At 37.3% G+C, this 18,225-nt stretch overlaps 1 protein-coding gene across 3 annotated transcripts in view; it reads right to left on the bottom strand.

Moving 5' to 3' along the window:
* Positions 1 to 1,176: 1,176 nt before the first annotated feature.
* The window catches only part of LOC124234341 (transmembrane protein 50B), a 49,709-nt gene continuing 32,660 nt past the window's right edge, over positions 1,177 to 18,225 (bottom strand). For all 3 annotated transcript variants that reach the window (XM_046651675.1, XM_046651678.1, XM_046651677.1), the window contains exons 3-7: positions 14,554 to 14,666; positions 12,944 to 13,011; positions 8,995 to 9,087; positions 5,773 to 5,830; positions 1,177 to 2,681 (exon numbers count right to left, since the gene is read on the bottom strand). In XM_046651675.1, the coding sequence (XP_046507631.1) occupies positions 2,636 to 2,681; positions 5,773 to 5,830; positions 8,995 to 9,087; positions 12,944 to 13,011; positions 14,554 to 14,666 (378 nt within the window). In that variant the 3' untranslated portion in view covers positions 1,177 to 2,635. The remainder of the gene's footprint in view (positions 2,682 to 5,772; positions 5,831 to 8,994; positions 9,088 to 12,943; positions 13,012 to 14,553; positions 14,667 to 18,225) is intronic.

The raw sequence follows: 18,225 nt of genomic DNA, 5'->3' as shown, positions 1-18,225 counted from the left end.
ATTTTCCTCAGTAATTCTTCAGAAAAGCACTGAACCCATCCATCACTTCAGGTTATTCTTTTGTTTTCAATCAAAGAAATAAGAAAAACAATCGACAAAGTAACTCAACTTCTCTATCAAGCAGCTTCTGCTTCAATCTCTCCTGTCTGAACAGATGATACAGTGAAGAGACTGCTCTGAAACACCAGCACAGGCTGTTAACAACAAAACGTGACTAATTGTTCAGAGCAGAATAAAATTAGCATCCCATGTTTCTCCCTTAGGATTTAACAGGTTGTAACTTGAAATTAAAATGTCTAAAAAGCAGCCCTATTCTTTGATAAATTTTAAACAGAATCAAAATCAGAGTGCGATGACAGGAGAGTATAGGCAAAACTGGCATAAACGTCTAAGATAGGCAGAGATTATTTGATATGAAGTAATGAAATCTAATATGGAGCAATGAAAAAAAAATGCTCCTGAGTTGACATTATGATTGAAAATCCTCCCATGATGGAAAAATGTAGGGAAGCTGAGTTCAACGAATCACAGTCACACTCGTGGGCTTCTTGCTCAAGCAGCCAGCGCTACGTGGTTTGATAGCATCAATTCTTGCAGTCTTCAATTTTGCTACTTCGTTATGTTGCTACATGTCAAAAATGTATATGGTGGAAAAATTTAGCCTCTGTATTTTTTCTTCAGTGGTAACAACACAAGGAACACAATGAGGATCTTAGAAAGAGTAGAATTAATAAAACAAAATGCTCTGGTAATATTGGTCTAACAAACAACATCAAAAGACTCGGATTCAACAGCCATTGAACCTGTGTAACAGGGAGATCCTTATATTAAGGGAATTACACATATTTTTAAATTATTATGAAGGACTCTATCTTTTCTAACTGACATTATCTCTAAGAGTAGATACTGACATTGTCTCCTTTTTCTACAATAAGGAAGCAGAGAGAAATTAAGTGGATTTGCTAACAATTAAAAATCAAATTCATGGCAGAGTCAAGAATAGAAAAAAGTCACTATTTTCGGTCGGTCTCCCGGGATGCCTTTCAGTAGCCTTCATACTAGCATTTTACAAATCTGAGTATAATATATTTCTCCTTCTTTTATAAAGATAAACTGCTTCTTTGACCAGGTTCCCTTGAATAATTAAAAAATGAACAGCAAACCAATTTTTATGGCTCATTTTCTCCAACAGATTTAATAATATTAGAATGGTTGAGAAGTAACATTTACTGCAACAGGTTACAAGAGAGTGGAAACAAGTAATCAGTCTTACAATTTGTTGGAGGCGAGACAAAGTTTACTGACATTTTGAGGGAAACGACGAAGACACAGAAAGAAGTAATTACACAAGATGGTGTCTAGACAAAGGCACAGCATTCCACAACTGCTTCATACTCTGTGCGCGGCAAATTCTCTCAGAGAGGAGAGAAGTTAAGCAAAATAAGGCTCCAGTTAGAAGCTGCATATAATACCACTGATAGTATTCTGTCTTAGAACAAGAGGCTTCATCAAATCGCTCTGGAGGAAAAAGTACAACACGAGCCTGCATAACAAAGGAAAGCAAAGTAGCAATAAAGACCCACATCTCCCTCTGACGTTTCTCCTAGGAACACACAGTGCAAATACAGTGTTTCAAACTCAGCAAAAAAGCTTCTGACTGGAGTATGAACTTTCAGGTTAAAGGCATATTTTGCAGGAAGAGTTCACCCAAAGCTTGAGAGCTAGAGCGAAAAGAGACTTGCAGTCAGTAACTAAGTGGCTGGAATGCCTAATTTTTCACTAGGTCATAACAACTCCCTGTGGGAAGAAGTGCTTCATCTTGAAACTAATTATTCCACTTTTTTGTTATATGTTTCATGCTTTTAAACTGCAGTTGTCTCAAACTTGCTTGACATGGAATTTTGTAATGTCAGACAACAGTAAGCTGTCAAAAGAGAACCCTGGTAGATAGGTCATTTCAGCTGCTTTACAAGAAGCATGTTGCTGAGCAGCCTTACACTCTTTTTACATTAACCATACAAAACTGAGTTTATCTGATCATGTATTATCCCCTCTCAAATAAAGTCATATTAGAGGAACTGTTTTTAAAAGAGGCTTTCAAACTAGTCCTTCAGCCATGTAAAAAATCTTCATATAAAAGTCCACTTCTTTATAATACATAAGAACAAACATTTTTCCTTTAAAAAAAATCTCATTTTTAAGCCAAAATAAATTACAACTTGCTGAAATACCCTTTTTAATGGCTCAGTGCTTATTTCAGATACATGGAGCTGTATTTTTTGCACGTTTTCAGAAATCAGAGATACTGAGACAAAATAGTTAACCCTAAAATGACATGATGATGCAACCCTGGCTCAGCGAACAGGCCCAGCTTTAAGTCTTCAGGAATGAAAAACGGATAGTCGTCACCCCGTGTATATAATCTTATAATATGTACATATCAACAATCGAGTCAATGAAAAAAAGGACAGAAATTTCATAAAACTATTTCAAAACTCAGAGCATAAAAGTGTAAAGAAATGAAACACTTAAAGTACAATCTATTCCATTTGGCAATGTGTAAATTATACTGAGAGATAAAAACTTATCTACAAATAGAATATAACAAAAGGAAAATGTGATTTAAGAAGTGATCTCAGGTCCATAGCTCTTCAGTTCTTCCAAATTTGTAGATCAGAGTGCTAGAAAGATATTAAAATAAATCATAAGGAAAAAACACATGGAACAAGAAACAAAGAATTCATTTTCTAAATACCCTTTGGCAGGTAATTCACTGATCCCTTTGTATCAATTTCTAAAATTAAAGAGTAGGGTGGTGCTGGTCTGAATTTGCTTGTTTTATAAAGCACTTTGTTGACCTGATGGCTGAGCATAATTAAATATCCTTTCTTAAAGCCTGGAAGGTTACTAGATAGGAAACTTGTAAGAAAAGGGGCATTTCTCATAGTAGCAGGCACTAGGGCCACTTTATAACTCTAGGATCCTACATATCTGAGCTACAATAACAGAAGCACCCTACAACAGATCACGCTGCAATTCTTCACCCATTTAACAAATAATTACTGTACACTGAGTACTGGCCAGGCAACAGGCACCTGGCTAAGTGCTAGAAATGTGATCGTGAGTCAAAACAAGACAACTGTGCTCACTCTCTAACGAGGGAGAAAAATTCCAGCTGCAAAAAAATGCTATAAAGGCAAGGCACGTGGTACCAAGAGAGTAAAATATAAAGATCTGACCTAGTTAGAGAGGTCAAGAAGGTCTTCTTGAGGAAGTGATGACTGAACTGAGATCTAAAAGAAGAGTGGGAATTATCTCAGCAAAGTATGGGGGAAAGAGACAGGAGCAGAGAAAGAACACCCTGGGACCATGAGTTGAGTTGTGGCATGTTGGATGTGTTAGATTTCAAATGTCAGCTACCTAAGAGGTGATAAAGAGGAATCTGGATACACAGTTTAGACTTGGAGACAGACATCAGGGACTCATTGGCAGACGGGCAGTAAGCGAAGTCCTGAGCATAAAGGAGCTCACCTAGAGAGAGAAAGAACGAGTAGAGAAGAGGCCTAGAACACAGCCTTCAGAAACTGAAAGTTCATGGCCAGGGCTGGAGGATCAGCTGGCACAAGGAACAGAGGAAGAGCGGCCAAAGAAGCAGGAGCTGCATTTGGGTGCTCAGAACAGGCCCAGCACACAGGAAGCACACAGCTGGCTAGACAACTTGCCAGCCCCTGGGCAGAGTACAGTGCTGATGCAGTAGTCACTGCCCACATGAGCACAGGCCTTTATACATACAAGGTTTCTCTTCATCCACCTGTCATTTATGCAAACTCACCTACCACTGCAAAGGGCTGAATTTGAATTTAGATTTGCTCTCTAAACAGTGCCTAAGATCTCTTCATGAAAAGTTACTGTATCCTCAGAAGGTTGCGGCCTAGAAGTACAATAACAACATAGCACAAGCTGTCAAACATCTTTCAAAACCATGAGTGTCCAGGCCACAGTGCAACAAGAGGGAACCCAGGTGGAGCACAGCAGCCTCCCCAAGTTGAGAAAATGGAGCCAAGAGTTCAAGGAGTCCAAAGTGGCTAGAATTTGCAAGGCAGAGTAGAGAGAGCTAAAGAGAGAGGGAGCTCAGGAGATCTGCAGGGGGTTCCCCTTGAGTCTTCCACCAAGTACTGATCGTCTGAGGAAACTACTCAAGAAAAGGGAAAGAACCACTGGAAAGAACACTTTCCAGAGCTCCCACAGGCCTGGGAAGACTGCACAATCTCCCAAGCAGAGTGGAAAACCTCAGAATACAAGGAGCACCAGGAAGAATACTCAGAAGAGTATTGTCTCAGTAAGGGGATAAATCAGTCATAGACGAAAGCTGCTCTGGTCCTGCCAACAAAACTTAAAAGCAAGATTTGAGAGGATCAAACTGTTCCAAGGGACCTAACTGCATCCAGAACAAAGCTCAAAAACGTTAAGGAGTATCAGAAATCCAGCCCCCAACCAGCTGCATGCAAAGAAGCAAAGAGGGGGAAAGACACCCAAAATGAAGAGAAAATAGAAACAATCACTAGGAATAGACTCAGAATTAACACACTTAGACAGGGACACTGAAATAGTTATAAACACACTTCACATGTTCAAGAAGGTAGAGGAAAGCATGAGCATGTTAAGGAGAGACATGGAAAATATAAAAAAAGACCCTAATCATGCTAACAGAGATGCACAGTATGATGTTTGAGATGGACGGGAGTAACAGTAAACTAGGCACTGCAGCAGATCAGAAGACGTACAGATACAACAGAAACTATCCCTGCCGAAACAGAGCGCGAACAAACATGAAGAAAAAGCCAGGCGTTAGTGAGCTGCGGGCCGACTTTAACAGCCCAATATACATGTGAGGGGAATCCCAGGAGGGCAGGGTGGACAGAAAAAATATTGAAGAAATAATGGCTGAAAAGATTCCAAATGTGATGAAAACTATAAAGCCACAGATCCTAGAAACTCATCAACTCCAAGGAGAAGTAAGAAGAAAACTACACCATAGTATATCATAAGCAAACTGCTTAAAGCCAGTGTTCTTCAAGACTTAGATCTGCATGATTTTGTAGGGTTGGGGGGATATAATTTTATAAATCGATGCCTAAATTACCTATCTTTACATTAAAAGACATTCATTCTGAAAATCACAGGATACAGGTTTCATTTTGAGGGCTTTTTAGAAGACTGCCCCTAAAAAATACTTTTAATATTGTTTTATTTTTATGCTTAATCTTAAAAACTTAATCAAAAACTCCAATTCCCCAACCAAGTTTTGTATATGACATTCATACAATGTATTAATTCTTATTTATTTTCTCTTTTTTTAATAAAAGTACCTGATACAATTTTTTAACAAAACACAGGCTATGGAAGCAGCAGTGTGGGTCCAAATCCCAGCTCTGCATTTCCTAGCTGGGTGTCCTTAAATAAGCTCCAGCCTATTTCCTCATCTATGAAAATGGGACCACCACCTGGCTTATGTACTTAAGATAATTAAATGAGAATTCAAAAGGTAACATACTTAAAGCATCCAGCTGAGGTCTTGGCACATAGAGGACTCCTAATTAAATGGCTTATGTATGCACTTATGCAACAGACAAATTTTCACCTTTTAAAAGAAGTTCTATAAATGGTAACTAATCCAAAGGATTTACACGTTCCACTGCATATGCTGTTCTTATAATAAAGATGACATTTCTGTAAATGTTACAGGTGTGGTTAAGAAATTAGGCAACTTACCTAAAAAATATAAGTGCATTTTGAAAAAACACAGCTAGTCCTGGATAAACATCAGTGTCTGCACATAAAAAGTAAAACAGATTAGAAGATTACAAAAAGCAAACAGCAGTAACAAAGTACTAGCGCCATTCATAATGACATGCTCTGTATATTACAAAATACTGCTATTATTCATTAACTCTAAGAAATCTGTAATGAAACAAATAAGAAAACGCCAATCTCATTCTGCCAAAACAAAGCATTGCTCCCACTCTGGATCAACAACAGTGAACTTATCAGGTTTCCTTTCTGTCTAAAGTAATCGCTATAGTTCTATTTGCATCAAAACTGCTGAGGAAGCAGCAGCTCAGCTCTTCACTTCCTACGGCCAATACAGAAATACAAAACGTTAGGAAGATACGATTAAATTCTTGATGATTTAATAGTCTGTTCATTCATTTCCTTTCATGGATTCAGGAGTTTTACTGTAAAAACACAACAGATATAAAAAGGATCATTGAGCCAGCCCTGCTGGTCTAGTGGATAAGTTTGGTGCACTCTGCTTTGGGAGCCCAGGTTCGGTTCCCAGGCACAGACCTACACTACTCGTCCGTGGCCGTGCTGTGGTGGCAGCTTACATCCAAAATAGAGGAAGACTGGCAACAGACGTTAGCTCAGAGCAAATCTTCCTCAGCAAAAAATAAATAAATAAATAAGTTTAAAAAAAAGGTCATTATAATTCAATGTTCTTTCACTGAATTGCTCCTGAAGGAAATGGTCACTATCTTCATAGGAAAAGAAAAAATTGGAAACGACTTAAATTTTCGTGGTTATTTAACTTTTATAAAACTGTAAATGTTGATTTAAAATACTGGATAAGATGAAGAAATGTTCAATTTTTAGCTTTTGATATCATAGAACATCATAGAAAATAATATAGCAGCATGGTTAAGAGCTCCAAGTTGAGCCAGACACTTGGATTTGAATCCTGACTCTACCACTGACTAAATGTATGAGCATGAGCAAATTACTTAACCTCATTATGCCTCAGTTTCCTCATCAGTAAAATGGGCATTATAACAGCACCCACCCCACAGAGTGTGAGCAATGTGTGACTGTGTATAGTGCTTACAACAGTACCCGGCCCATAAACTGCTACATAAATGTTAGCTGCTATTACGATTATTAACAGCTCAAGAAAATCTGTACAGTAAAACATTTGAAATATGTGCTAAAAATGCTGTCTGAAGTAAAAGCATATTCAGTTTACAAACAAAAAAAATGCTGTAGAAATGTGGAGATCCATAATTGAGAAATATCTCAATATGTACTAGTTCTTTAAAGATTAAGATACAAATGAGTGTACAACCTTTCCAAACTTAATACTTCCCTACACGCCTTTCGGGAATAATTTATTCCTCTTTTCATAATAGTAACTGGAAAGTTTCATGTGTTGCTTCAAGTAACTATGCAGACTTTCCAACCCAGCCCACGCTTCTCAGAGTCAGGGATCAAATGAGCTTCAAACGCACTTCACTATAGGATTCCATCTATATGAAATGGGCAAATCTAGAGACAGCAGTAGATTAGCAGTTGCCTAGGGCCTGTGGAGAAGGGTAATGGGGAGTGACTGCTAATGGGTAAGGGGTTTCTTTCTGGGGTGGTAAAAATGTTCTAAAACTGTATTGTGGTGATGGTAGCACAACTCTGTGAATATACTAAAAACACTGAACTGTACATACACTTAAAATGCACGAATTACATGATATGCAAATTATATCTCAATAAAGTGTTTTATAAAAAAGCACTTTCCTTCAAATGAGTTTCATACTATAACTGTGTGCTCCATTAGTATTTTTAATTAGCTAAAATAACACATTTTGGATATATTTGGTGAGCAGTAACTACAGGAATTAAGGGATCCTATCAAGAGTATTAAAAAGTCAGCTGTGGGTCAGACAAGGAGATGCGACAGTTTAGCAGAGAGACAGAGATTCCAGAGATAGAGAGGCCGGAAGATAACTAAGCTGTGTTATCTGAAACTGACTCTGTCTTTGGAGTGAAGGGAGAGAGCCAGTGAAAAGGTTCCTCTGATGCTTCCAGAGGTACGTGCTGGGCCTGGGTCGCACTTTTCAACCCCTCCCTGAATGAAAGCTGTGGCGCCTGAACAGCCAGAAAACTCAGGATGGCGCACTATGAGCGCACTGCACTGCAGCAAGTTTCCACATGAAGGCTACACACACATCTTCAGTCCTGCCCTTAAAAAACTCCTCTTGGGGTCAGCCCCGCGGCGCAGCGGTTTGTTTGCACATTCCGCTTCGGCAGCCCAGGGTTCGCCGGTTTGGATCCTGGGGGCAGACATGGCACTGCTTGGCAAGCCATGCTGTGGCAGGCGTCCCACATAGAAAGTAGAGGAAGATGGGCATGGATGTTAGCTCAGGGCCAGTCTTCCTCAGCAAAAAGAGGAGGATTGGCAGCAGATGTTAGCTCAGGGCTAATCTTCCTCAAAAAGAAAACTCCTCCTGTACCTATAACTGAAAAATGACAGGTTGGGGTTAGAGAGAAGGCGGTATCACTGGAAAGAAAGATCCTGGGGTCCACAACCCCTTATCTGATATCCTTGGGGTAAAGTATGTTCTGGAATTCAGAATTTTTCAGATTTAAGAATGGTAACATGGGGCATAAATGTTACAAAGCACCCCTAGCTGAGTTTGGACCAGCAAATACAACGATATTCCTGCAAGAAAAGACCTGAATACTTATTACATGGAATAAAGACCATAATGAGCCTCATATCAATTTAGGTCAGGCTTTGCTGCCAAACTAGTTATGAAAAACTTCACTTTCAGCACTTTGTGGATTTTAGAATTGTGTATAAGTGACTGCAAACCTGGACAGGTTTCTCGCTCTTACCACTACAACCCTCAGTAAACAGCCTCGCATATGGAGCCTAGCTGTCCAGGGGAAGGAAGGAGATCAGAAACTCTAGAGATGGCTGAGAGTTACGGTCTTGCCAGCGGCTTGGATTTCCTAACCAGGCTGTCCCACTGCACTCAACGGCAGGTAGTGATACGGCCCCACTGAGAAGTTTTATTAAACAGCTCACGTACCTTCACACAGTCAGACCTTCAAGTTAACTGAATAATTAAACTAAATTTTACTCCAGATGGAGTTGAGACTAAGTCAAATATAGAAGACATATCTGAATCTCTCCTATGAAATAAAGGAGGAATAAATACTTACTTTGGGTAACATATGCACCAAAAAGAATCCACATGGAAGCAATAAGTGACCCAAACATCAACATGAAACCAATGAAGAGCCAAACTCGAGCACCTGTATGAACAAGAGGATTTATGATTTTGCTCATTTCCACAGCTCTACATCTTAGGAATACATAACATGAGAAACACTGTTAACCTAATATATGTTATGCATATTGAAGACAGTAACATATTTATATACACCTGCTCTAACAATTAACTGAATGAGGATTTTTAAAAAACCCCCAAAAACCTAAAAGGGGTTAAGCCATACCCAGAAAGGGAAAAAGAGAAAGTTACATTTCCACTGGCTAGAGACACTAATAGCTGAGTAAACTAAACCAGGCAAGCTTCATAAGTAATTTTTTTATGAAACTAATTAAATCCTAACTGAAAAACTACCCTGTTATATATATTTTCAAAGTAATTGCTCTATTAAAAGTAGCAAGTGTATTTCAGATAACCATCACCACACAGGAAGGAGAGACTACAAATGAATAAGGACCAATGTGTCCCCTTTTCATCAATGTTAAAATCATGCCGTTATTTAATATGGTGCAAACAGGAGCCATTCTTCAAAAGTATATTCAGTCTCTTTCTATGGCTGAGGCAGTCAAACTGCGCCACACACCCCTGAAAAGTTCAAGGTCAGAAGCATCTCTTCACCTCTCTACTGTATGAACTTCTAGAATCTATACAACAGAATCTCACTAAAGCAATTGTCTGGACATTTGAGTAGATTCGACACATTTGTAGGAAAGCAGGTTAACCTCTGTGCCAGACCCTGATCACAGGTATACTGACAGCCCATCACCCTGTGGACGGGAAATAAAGCTCCGCTGAGGTGAAAATAGAACCCAAACCAACTACCACAAGAGAAAGCAAAGTTGCCTCGATTGCAGATAATCTGCTACTAAGTGAACAGAAATTCATATGTTTTAGACTCCAGATACAAAGGAAGCACTGATCAAAGCTCAGCATGGTTAGAACAGCTGATATTTGACAGAAATAGGTCTCTAGATTATCTGAGTTTTATTATAATACTAAGCAGAACTCCATAAATATAAAGTAATGATTAGTTCCTTGGAGAAAGATATTCTCCAAACTATATTCAATCACGGCTTTTATCTAAAGTGAGTAAAACGTCAAAAACGCTTGGAATTATTTTCCCTCATGTCCTTTATATATGACCACACACAAATTTTCAAATACACAAGAAAAAATTTCCCTTGAAAAATCAGTATGCTTTTGTATAGCAAAAAATAAAAAACTATAACATTTTCTCTTTTTTGCTTTGACTACAAGGAGGCTCAGTGTCAAAGTTAATGAACAATCAAGAGCATCCATCTTGTCCTAGATTCTAAGTACATGATCTTTGTTCTACCTAGCTCCCATTCCTTTTTGTAGCTTTATCATTCAGCAGTTTCATTTGTAGTATATTTATTACAGTCAGGCGTTGCTTAAGGATGGGGATACATTCTGAGAAATCAGTTGTCAGGCGATTTTTTTGTTGTGCAAGCATCGCAGAGTGCGCTTACACAAACCTAGATGGTATAGCCATCTATACACCTACACTATATGGTACTAAGCTTATGGGACCACTGTCCCATAAGACAGTTTGCCCTTAATTTCTGAAGCACTAGACAGAATTTACACATATGCACCACTTATAAATATAAACTGTATTGTGAATTTTAATGGGTAGGGAAAAATCATGGAATAAAATGTAATAGCCAATTGGTGAGGGTAAAAACTACGGGCTTTGGAACCAGACAGACCCAAGGCAAATACAAGTTTTACATTTAAGCTAAAAAACTTTGGGTAAGTTACAATGAAATTTCCTATAGAAAATAGCTAATACTAATATAACCCACAGCAATGTCTGTGGAATATTCTTTAAAGAAAAACGACCAAATAAACTTACTGTGTTTCCTATGTCCAACATTTTACCTGCTAATACATGCTGTATTATTCTGTACTCTCCCTCATTCCTGACATTACCTGCTGAGGCAGGGGCACAAGACATGCATGTTCACACACACACAGGGCACTTTTAACTTAGGTTCATCTGTCATTTGTCACTATACCCCCTCCTCCCCAATTCAAGGATCCCAATGGGAGAGAAGTCATAAAATCTGTATCAACATTTAAAGCATCAGGTAGAAAAGAAAGCAAATTTGTCCTCCTGTAACTGGTTTATTTCACTTAGCAGAATCTCCTCCGGGCTCATCTGTGTTGTTGCATATAGCAAGATTTCCTTCTTTTTTCAGGCACAATTCCCCTTATATGAGGTATCTGAAATAGTCAAACTCATAGCAAGAGAGAGTAGAATGGTGGCTGCCAGGGGCTAGGGGAGGAAGAAACAGGAAGTTGGTGTTCAATGGGTATAAAGTTTCAGTTACACAAGATGAGCAAGTTCTGGAGATCTGCTGTCCACCACATTAGCAATACTATATTGTGCACTGAAAAATTTGTCCAGAGGGTCTCTAGAGCTCATGCTAAGTGTTCTTACCACCAAAAAAAATTTTTAATTTTTTTAAAAAGCTAAGCTCATCACAGCTCCTTTATTTGGTTTAAAATGTAATGATACTTACTTTATAATTCCATTCACATGAAAGTCTAGAAAAGGCAAAACTACAGTAATAGAAAGCAGATCAGTGGTGGCCAGGAGGTGTGGGGAAGGCGATTAGCTGCAAATGGGGATGAGGGAACTTTCTGGAGTAATGGAAATGTTCTATATCATGACGGCAGTGGTAGTTACACAACTGTCTGCATTCATTAAAACTCATCAAACTGTACATTCTAAATTGGTGACTTTATTTTATATTTTATATAAATTAAACTCCATCAAACTGACAAAAATAAATATATATACACATATACACACACACACATACACAGCACTAACCAGACAAAGAGACCAAACAGTTCTCGACTAGAAACAAGCATAGCCTGGTGGCTAAAAGCACTGGCTCTGGGGCCAGACTGTCGGTATTCAAATCCTGGCTCTACCACTTACTTGCTTTGTGACTTTGGACAAGTTAATTAAGCTCTCCGTGCCTTAGTTCCCTCATGTAAACCTGAGGACAATAAGACCACTTACCTCACAGGACTATTGTGACAATTAAATGAGTTAATATGTGTAAAGCATTCAGAACAGTCTTTGGTACACACTAAGTATTCTACAAGTATTTGCTATTATTCTTAATCATCCTTCAAAATTCCTCTCCCACCTACTCCAAATGTCTGACCAAAACCACAAATCGCCCTCCCCAGTCCTTAAACGTTAGAAACAGGATTTCTAGGCCTGTGCTTTTTACATAGAGCATGGAAATTCCACTGAAAACAACCCCCTGGATTCTAAAAGAATGTGTTATAACCTGACTAAAAGAAAAATACCACTGGAAGACAATTCAAAAGAATTCAAACTCCAAACAAAGACTTTATACGTAGACAGGCAGCGTGTTTCTTCTGAACAATTTTGTTGCAGTCTGCGGGCAGTTACTCAGGTGACCAGAACAGAATGTGAAAAACACTGTAGTCCTAGGTTTGACTTCCTAATTGTCCACACTTTGCTGTTAGTAATCATGGTCAGCCATCTCCTAAGTATTATTATTGGTCAACATTTAGGATGAGAATAAATCCATCATCAGCACTAGACGAGTAATCTGGAGTCCAAGATCCATTGATTCTGAACAGTAACGTTGTATCTATATACTATGGGCAGTATAACATGACAAAAATAGTAACTTCTGGTAGTAACTTTAACTGTCTTAAGAATTTACATAACACTATAACTTTTTTTAAGTTAAAAAAAATTTCTAGATAATCACTATCAGTCCTAAATAAAGACTCGCTAGACACTTTGCTTTTTCTGCTGATAAATCCCTTTAGCCAGCATATACATTCACAACTCAAAGTGCCTTTACCTGTTCTTCCTAGACAGCCGCTTTCATAGCTGTCACCTCTCACCTGAGCGTTGGACACAGCATTTATCCTAGAACAATACAAAATTATCTAATAAGCTTTCATGCTGCTAAAATATTCACAGATACTTACATATCATTGAGAAGGAAAACATTTCCTAGCTAAGGTCAGTATATGAATAACTGAACATATCTTTTAACTTAACAAATATCCTAGTGGATAGAAATGTTACATTAGTCTTACTGTCCTAAAGTACACCAAGAGAACACACAATTTTAAGATTACTATCCCTTGTCTCCAGAGATTATGAAAGACGGGCCAATTTTCTGATTCCTTTGCCTCTTACATTCATGCATGAATGACTCAGTGTGAGTTATCCCATTTTAAGGTTCTCATCACAATCAAGAGCTAAAAAGTTTCTCTTTGTACTAAAAGTCAAGTGATTTTCTCTGATCCATTTCTCAAACTCAGAGAACATGTGCTCTACATACAATAAACAGACCCACTTTATTTTGCTTCTCTTTCCATTTTTGTTAGAGCACAGTGCATTTGTAGCAGGAATTGCCTTTTCTTAGCATCCTGAATGGATATCAGTAGTTCCATCTTTTACAATCGAATCTTTTTTAAAACTCCTGACAGTATAAGGAAATTATATAATCTTACTGTTTAACTTATTTTTAAAAATTATTAAAAGACATCCATAAAAAGCTTCCAAACTCTTTTATGAAGTGAGATAACAGATAAATCTGAAAATGATTTAATAAAAAAGAAAAGCCACAGATCAATCTCATTTGAGGCCAATCCTGCCTGCCCTCCAAATACTGGCAGTCAAGCAACACATTAAGAACAATAATACTCCACAGTGAAAGCTGAGTGTACAATACTCAAGGATGATTCACTAATAAAAAAAGCTAGAAATGTAATATATCCCATTAAATCTAAGATGCCACTGATTTTTAAGATGTACCGTTATTTTTTACACTGCCAAGAAAGAAAAGATATTATCAATTGTAATTTTAAAATACCATTGACTATAAGCAGCACCCTCATATTCAGATATATTAAAATATCAAAAATAATCTTGAGACTGATAAAATATAGTGATCAACTAGTTTAACAAATATAAGGAGAAAAATCATAATTTTTATAGATGCTAAAAAGATATACGACTAAATTCAACACTCATTCTTGATAAAAATCTTAGTAAAATGGAAATATATATATTTATAATGTTAAAGAAGAATCCAGGGGCCAGCCCTGTGGCCAAGTGGTTAAGCTCGTGCACTCCACTTCAGCAGCCCAGAGTTTTGCCGGTTCGAATCCTGGGCACAGACCTGGCACCACTCACAAGGCCATGCTGAGGTGGCATCCCACATGCCACAACTAGAAGGACCCACAACTAAAATATACAACTACGTACTGGGGAGATCTGGGGAGAAAAAGCTGAAAAAAAAAAAAAGAAGAAGAAGATTGGTAGTAGTTAGCTCAAGTGCCAATCTTTAAAGAGGAATCCATATACTAAATTAAAAAGTTATTCTAAATAGCATTAAACTTAAAGGAAAACATGTTTTTACAAAAATAATCTTGAATTGAGAATTACCTTCATACTTACATGAAGAAAGCCAATGTGGAAAATACACCACATGTGTGAAAGGCATGGTTCAACTGTTCTGGCTTAGGATACACCACGGCTGCGTCAATCATTATCCACCAACCTGTAAAAAACTTGAGAAGGAGTCCAAGTCATTAAAATAACACTAATACTCTGGCTGAGCATGACGCCTGCTCTTTAACATCCCTCTTTTTCTACAGATCATAAATGAAACATAAAATATTTTTACTTTGAGTTTTGCATGTTAAAATATAAAAATAAGAATCCCTTGTTGACTTATTCTTTACAGCATATAAGGTGAAGCTAATCAAATCTGTGTAAGATTCTGAAGTTCTGCTCTCAGTGCAAGACGAAAAATTTATTATCTGGGAATGGATGATCTCTTTCTGTCATCCACAATAATTATGTTCAACTGAAGCTCTCTGAACTAACCTCCACTAACCAGCTCCCTGATTACCTGACGTGTTTCATTCTCTCTGCCAACATTCCTTTTTAATATGCCCAAGCACTTCTGCCTCCACAAATGAGCTCTATGCTTACCAAGAGTCAGCTGTCACATCTCCAAAACCATTTAAACATGCTATAGTTTTAATTAGGTAATTTGGTTACATATTGTATAACTGACTGAACACAAATTTGTAAAATATAACGTCTCTATGTAAACTAAGCTGAATAGACTTAAAGTAGAAAAGCTGCTAAAGAATTTCATAGACAAATTAAGTGCATACAAGGATACTCATATCAGACAAAGTAGACTTCAAGATAAAACTGGTAAGGGGAGACATAGAGGGGCAGGATGTAACGATAAAAGGGACTCTCCACCAAGAAGACATAGCACTTATAAAATGTATGCACCCAACACAGAGCACCAAAGTACATAAAGCAACTATTAACAAACCTAAAAGGAGATATCAATGACAACACAGTAATAGTAGGGGACCCCAAAACCCCACTGACACCAATGGATAGATCATCCAGGTAAAACATCAACAAGGAGATAGTGGAATTAAAACAAAATACTATAAAATATAAAAAAATAGACCAGATGAACTTAACAGACATATATAGAGCACTCCATCCAAAAACAGCAGAATATACATTCTTCTCAAGTGCACATGGAACATTCTCAAGGACAGACCATATATTGGGAAACAAGACAAACCTCAATAAATTTAAGAAGATTGAAATCATATCTACTATCTTTTCTGACCATAATGCCATGAAACTAGAAATCAACTATAAGAAAAAAGCTTGAAAAGGAATGAAAATGTGGAGACTAAACAAGCTACTGAACAACCAATGGGTCATCAAAGAAATAAAGGGAGAAATCAAAAAATATTTGGAGACAAATGAGAATGAAAACACACCATACAAACTCTTACGGATGCAGCAAAAGCAGTCCTAAGAGGGAAATTTATAGCAATACAGGCTCACATTAACAAACAAGAAAAAGCTCAAATAAACAATCTTAAACTACACCTAACAGAATTAGAAAAAGAAGAACAAACAAAGCCCAAAGTCAGCAGGAGGGGAATAATAAAAATAAGAGCAGAAATAAATGAAATTGAAACAAAAAAGACTGTAAAAAGAATCAATGAAACAAGGAGCTGATTCTTTGAGAGGATAAACAAAACTGACAAACCCTTAGCCAGACTCACCAAGAAAAAAGAGAAGGCTCAAATAAATAAAATTAGAAATGAAAGAGGAGCAATTACAATGGATACTACACAAATACAAAAGATTATAAGAGAATATTATGAAAAACTATACATGAACAAACTTGACAATCTAGAAGAAATGGATAAATTCTTAGACTCTTACAACCTTCCAAAACTGAACCAAGAAGAAACAGAGAATCTGAATAAGACAATCACAAGTAAAGACATTGAAACAGTAGCCAAAAACCTCCCCAAAAGTAAAAGTCCAGGACCAGATGGCTTCTCTGGAGAATTCCACCAAACATTCAGACAATTTATTACTTATTCTTCTCAAACTATTCCAAAAATTGAGGAAGACAGAAATATTCCTAACACATTCTACGAGGCCAACATCACCCTGATCCCAAAACCAGACAAGTATAACATAAAGAAGGAAAATTACAGGCCAATATTGCTGATGAACATAGACGCAAAAATCCTCAACAAAATATTGGCAAACCGAATACAGCAATACATTAAAAAGATCATATGCCATGATCAAGTGAGATTCATACCAGGGACAGAGGAATGGTTCAAAATCCACAAATCAGTCAATGTGAGACACCATATTAACAAAAGGAGGAATGAAAAACACATGATCATCTCTATAGATGCAGATAAAGCACTTGACAAGATCCAACATCGTTCATGATAAAAACTCTCAATAAAATGGGTATAGAAGAAGAATACCTCAAAAATAATAAAGGTCATATATGACAAACCCACTGCCAACATCTCACTCAGTGGGGAAAAACTGAAAGCCATCCTGCTGAGAACAGGAACAAGACAAGGGTGCCCACTCTCACCACTGTTATTCAACATAGTACTAGAGGTTTTGGCCAGAGCAATTAGGCAGGAAAAAGAAATCAAAGGAATCCAGACAGGCACTGAAGAAGTGAAACTCTCACTCTTTGCAGATGATATGACTTTATATACAGAAAATGCTAAAGAATCCATCAGAAAACTATTAGAAATAATCGACAACTACAGCAAAGTTGCAGGATTCAAAGTGAACATACAAAAATCACTGGCATTTCTATACTCTAATAACAAACTAATAGAAAGAGAACTCAAGAATACAACCCCATTTACAATCACAACAAAAAAAATAAATATGTAGGAATAAATTTAACCGAGGAGGTGAAAGACCTATACAAGGAAAACCATAGGACATTACTGAAAGAAACTGATAATGACATAAAGAAATGGAAATATATTCAATGTACATGGATTGAAAAAATAAACATAGTTAAAATGGCCATATTACCTAAAGCAATCTACAGATTCAAATCAATCCCAATCAGAATCCCAATGACATTCTTCACAGAAGTAGAACAAAGAATCTTAAAATTCATAAAGGGCAACAAAAGACCCTGAATAGCCAAACAATCCTGAGAAACAAGAACAAAGCTGGAGGCATCACAATCCCTGACTTCAAAATATATTACAAAGCTACAGTAATCAAAACAGCATGGTATTGGTATAAAAACAGACACACAGATCAATGGAACAGAACTGAAAGCCCAGAAATAAAACCACACATATACAGACAACTAATCTTTGAGAAAGGAGCCAAGAACATACAACGGAGAAAGGAAAGCCTCTTCAATAAATGGTGCTGGGAAAACTGGACAGCCACATGCAAAAGGATGAATGTAGACCATTATCTTTCTCTATACACAAAAATAGACTCAAAATGGATCAAAGATTTGAAGGTAAGACCATAAACCATAAAACTTCTGGAGGAAAATATAGGTAGTACATTCTTTGACATCAGCCTTCAAAGGATCTTTACAAATATGATTTCCACTCAGACAAGGGAAACAAAAGAAAAAATAAGCAAGTGAGACTTCATTAGACTAAAGAGCTTCTGCAAGACAAAGGAAACCAAGATCAAAATGAAAAAATAACCCACCAACTGGGAGAAAATATTTGCAAATCATATATCAAAAAGTGGTTAATTTCCATAATATAT

Source organism: Equus quagga, unplaced genomic scaffold, assembly GCF_021613505.1.
Source record: "Equus quagga isolate Etosha38 unplaced genomic scaffold, UCLA_HA_Equagga_1.0 73442_RagTag, whole genome shotgun sequence".
NCBI classification, from domain to species: domain Eukaryota; kingdom Metazoa; phylum Chordata; class Mammalia; order Perissodactyla; family Equidae; genus Equus; species Equus quagga.
Note: the sequence above shows the minus strand (reverse complement) of the source record. Positions and strands in the feature narration are given on the sequence as shown.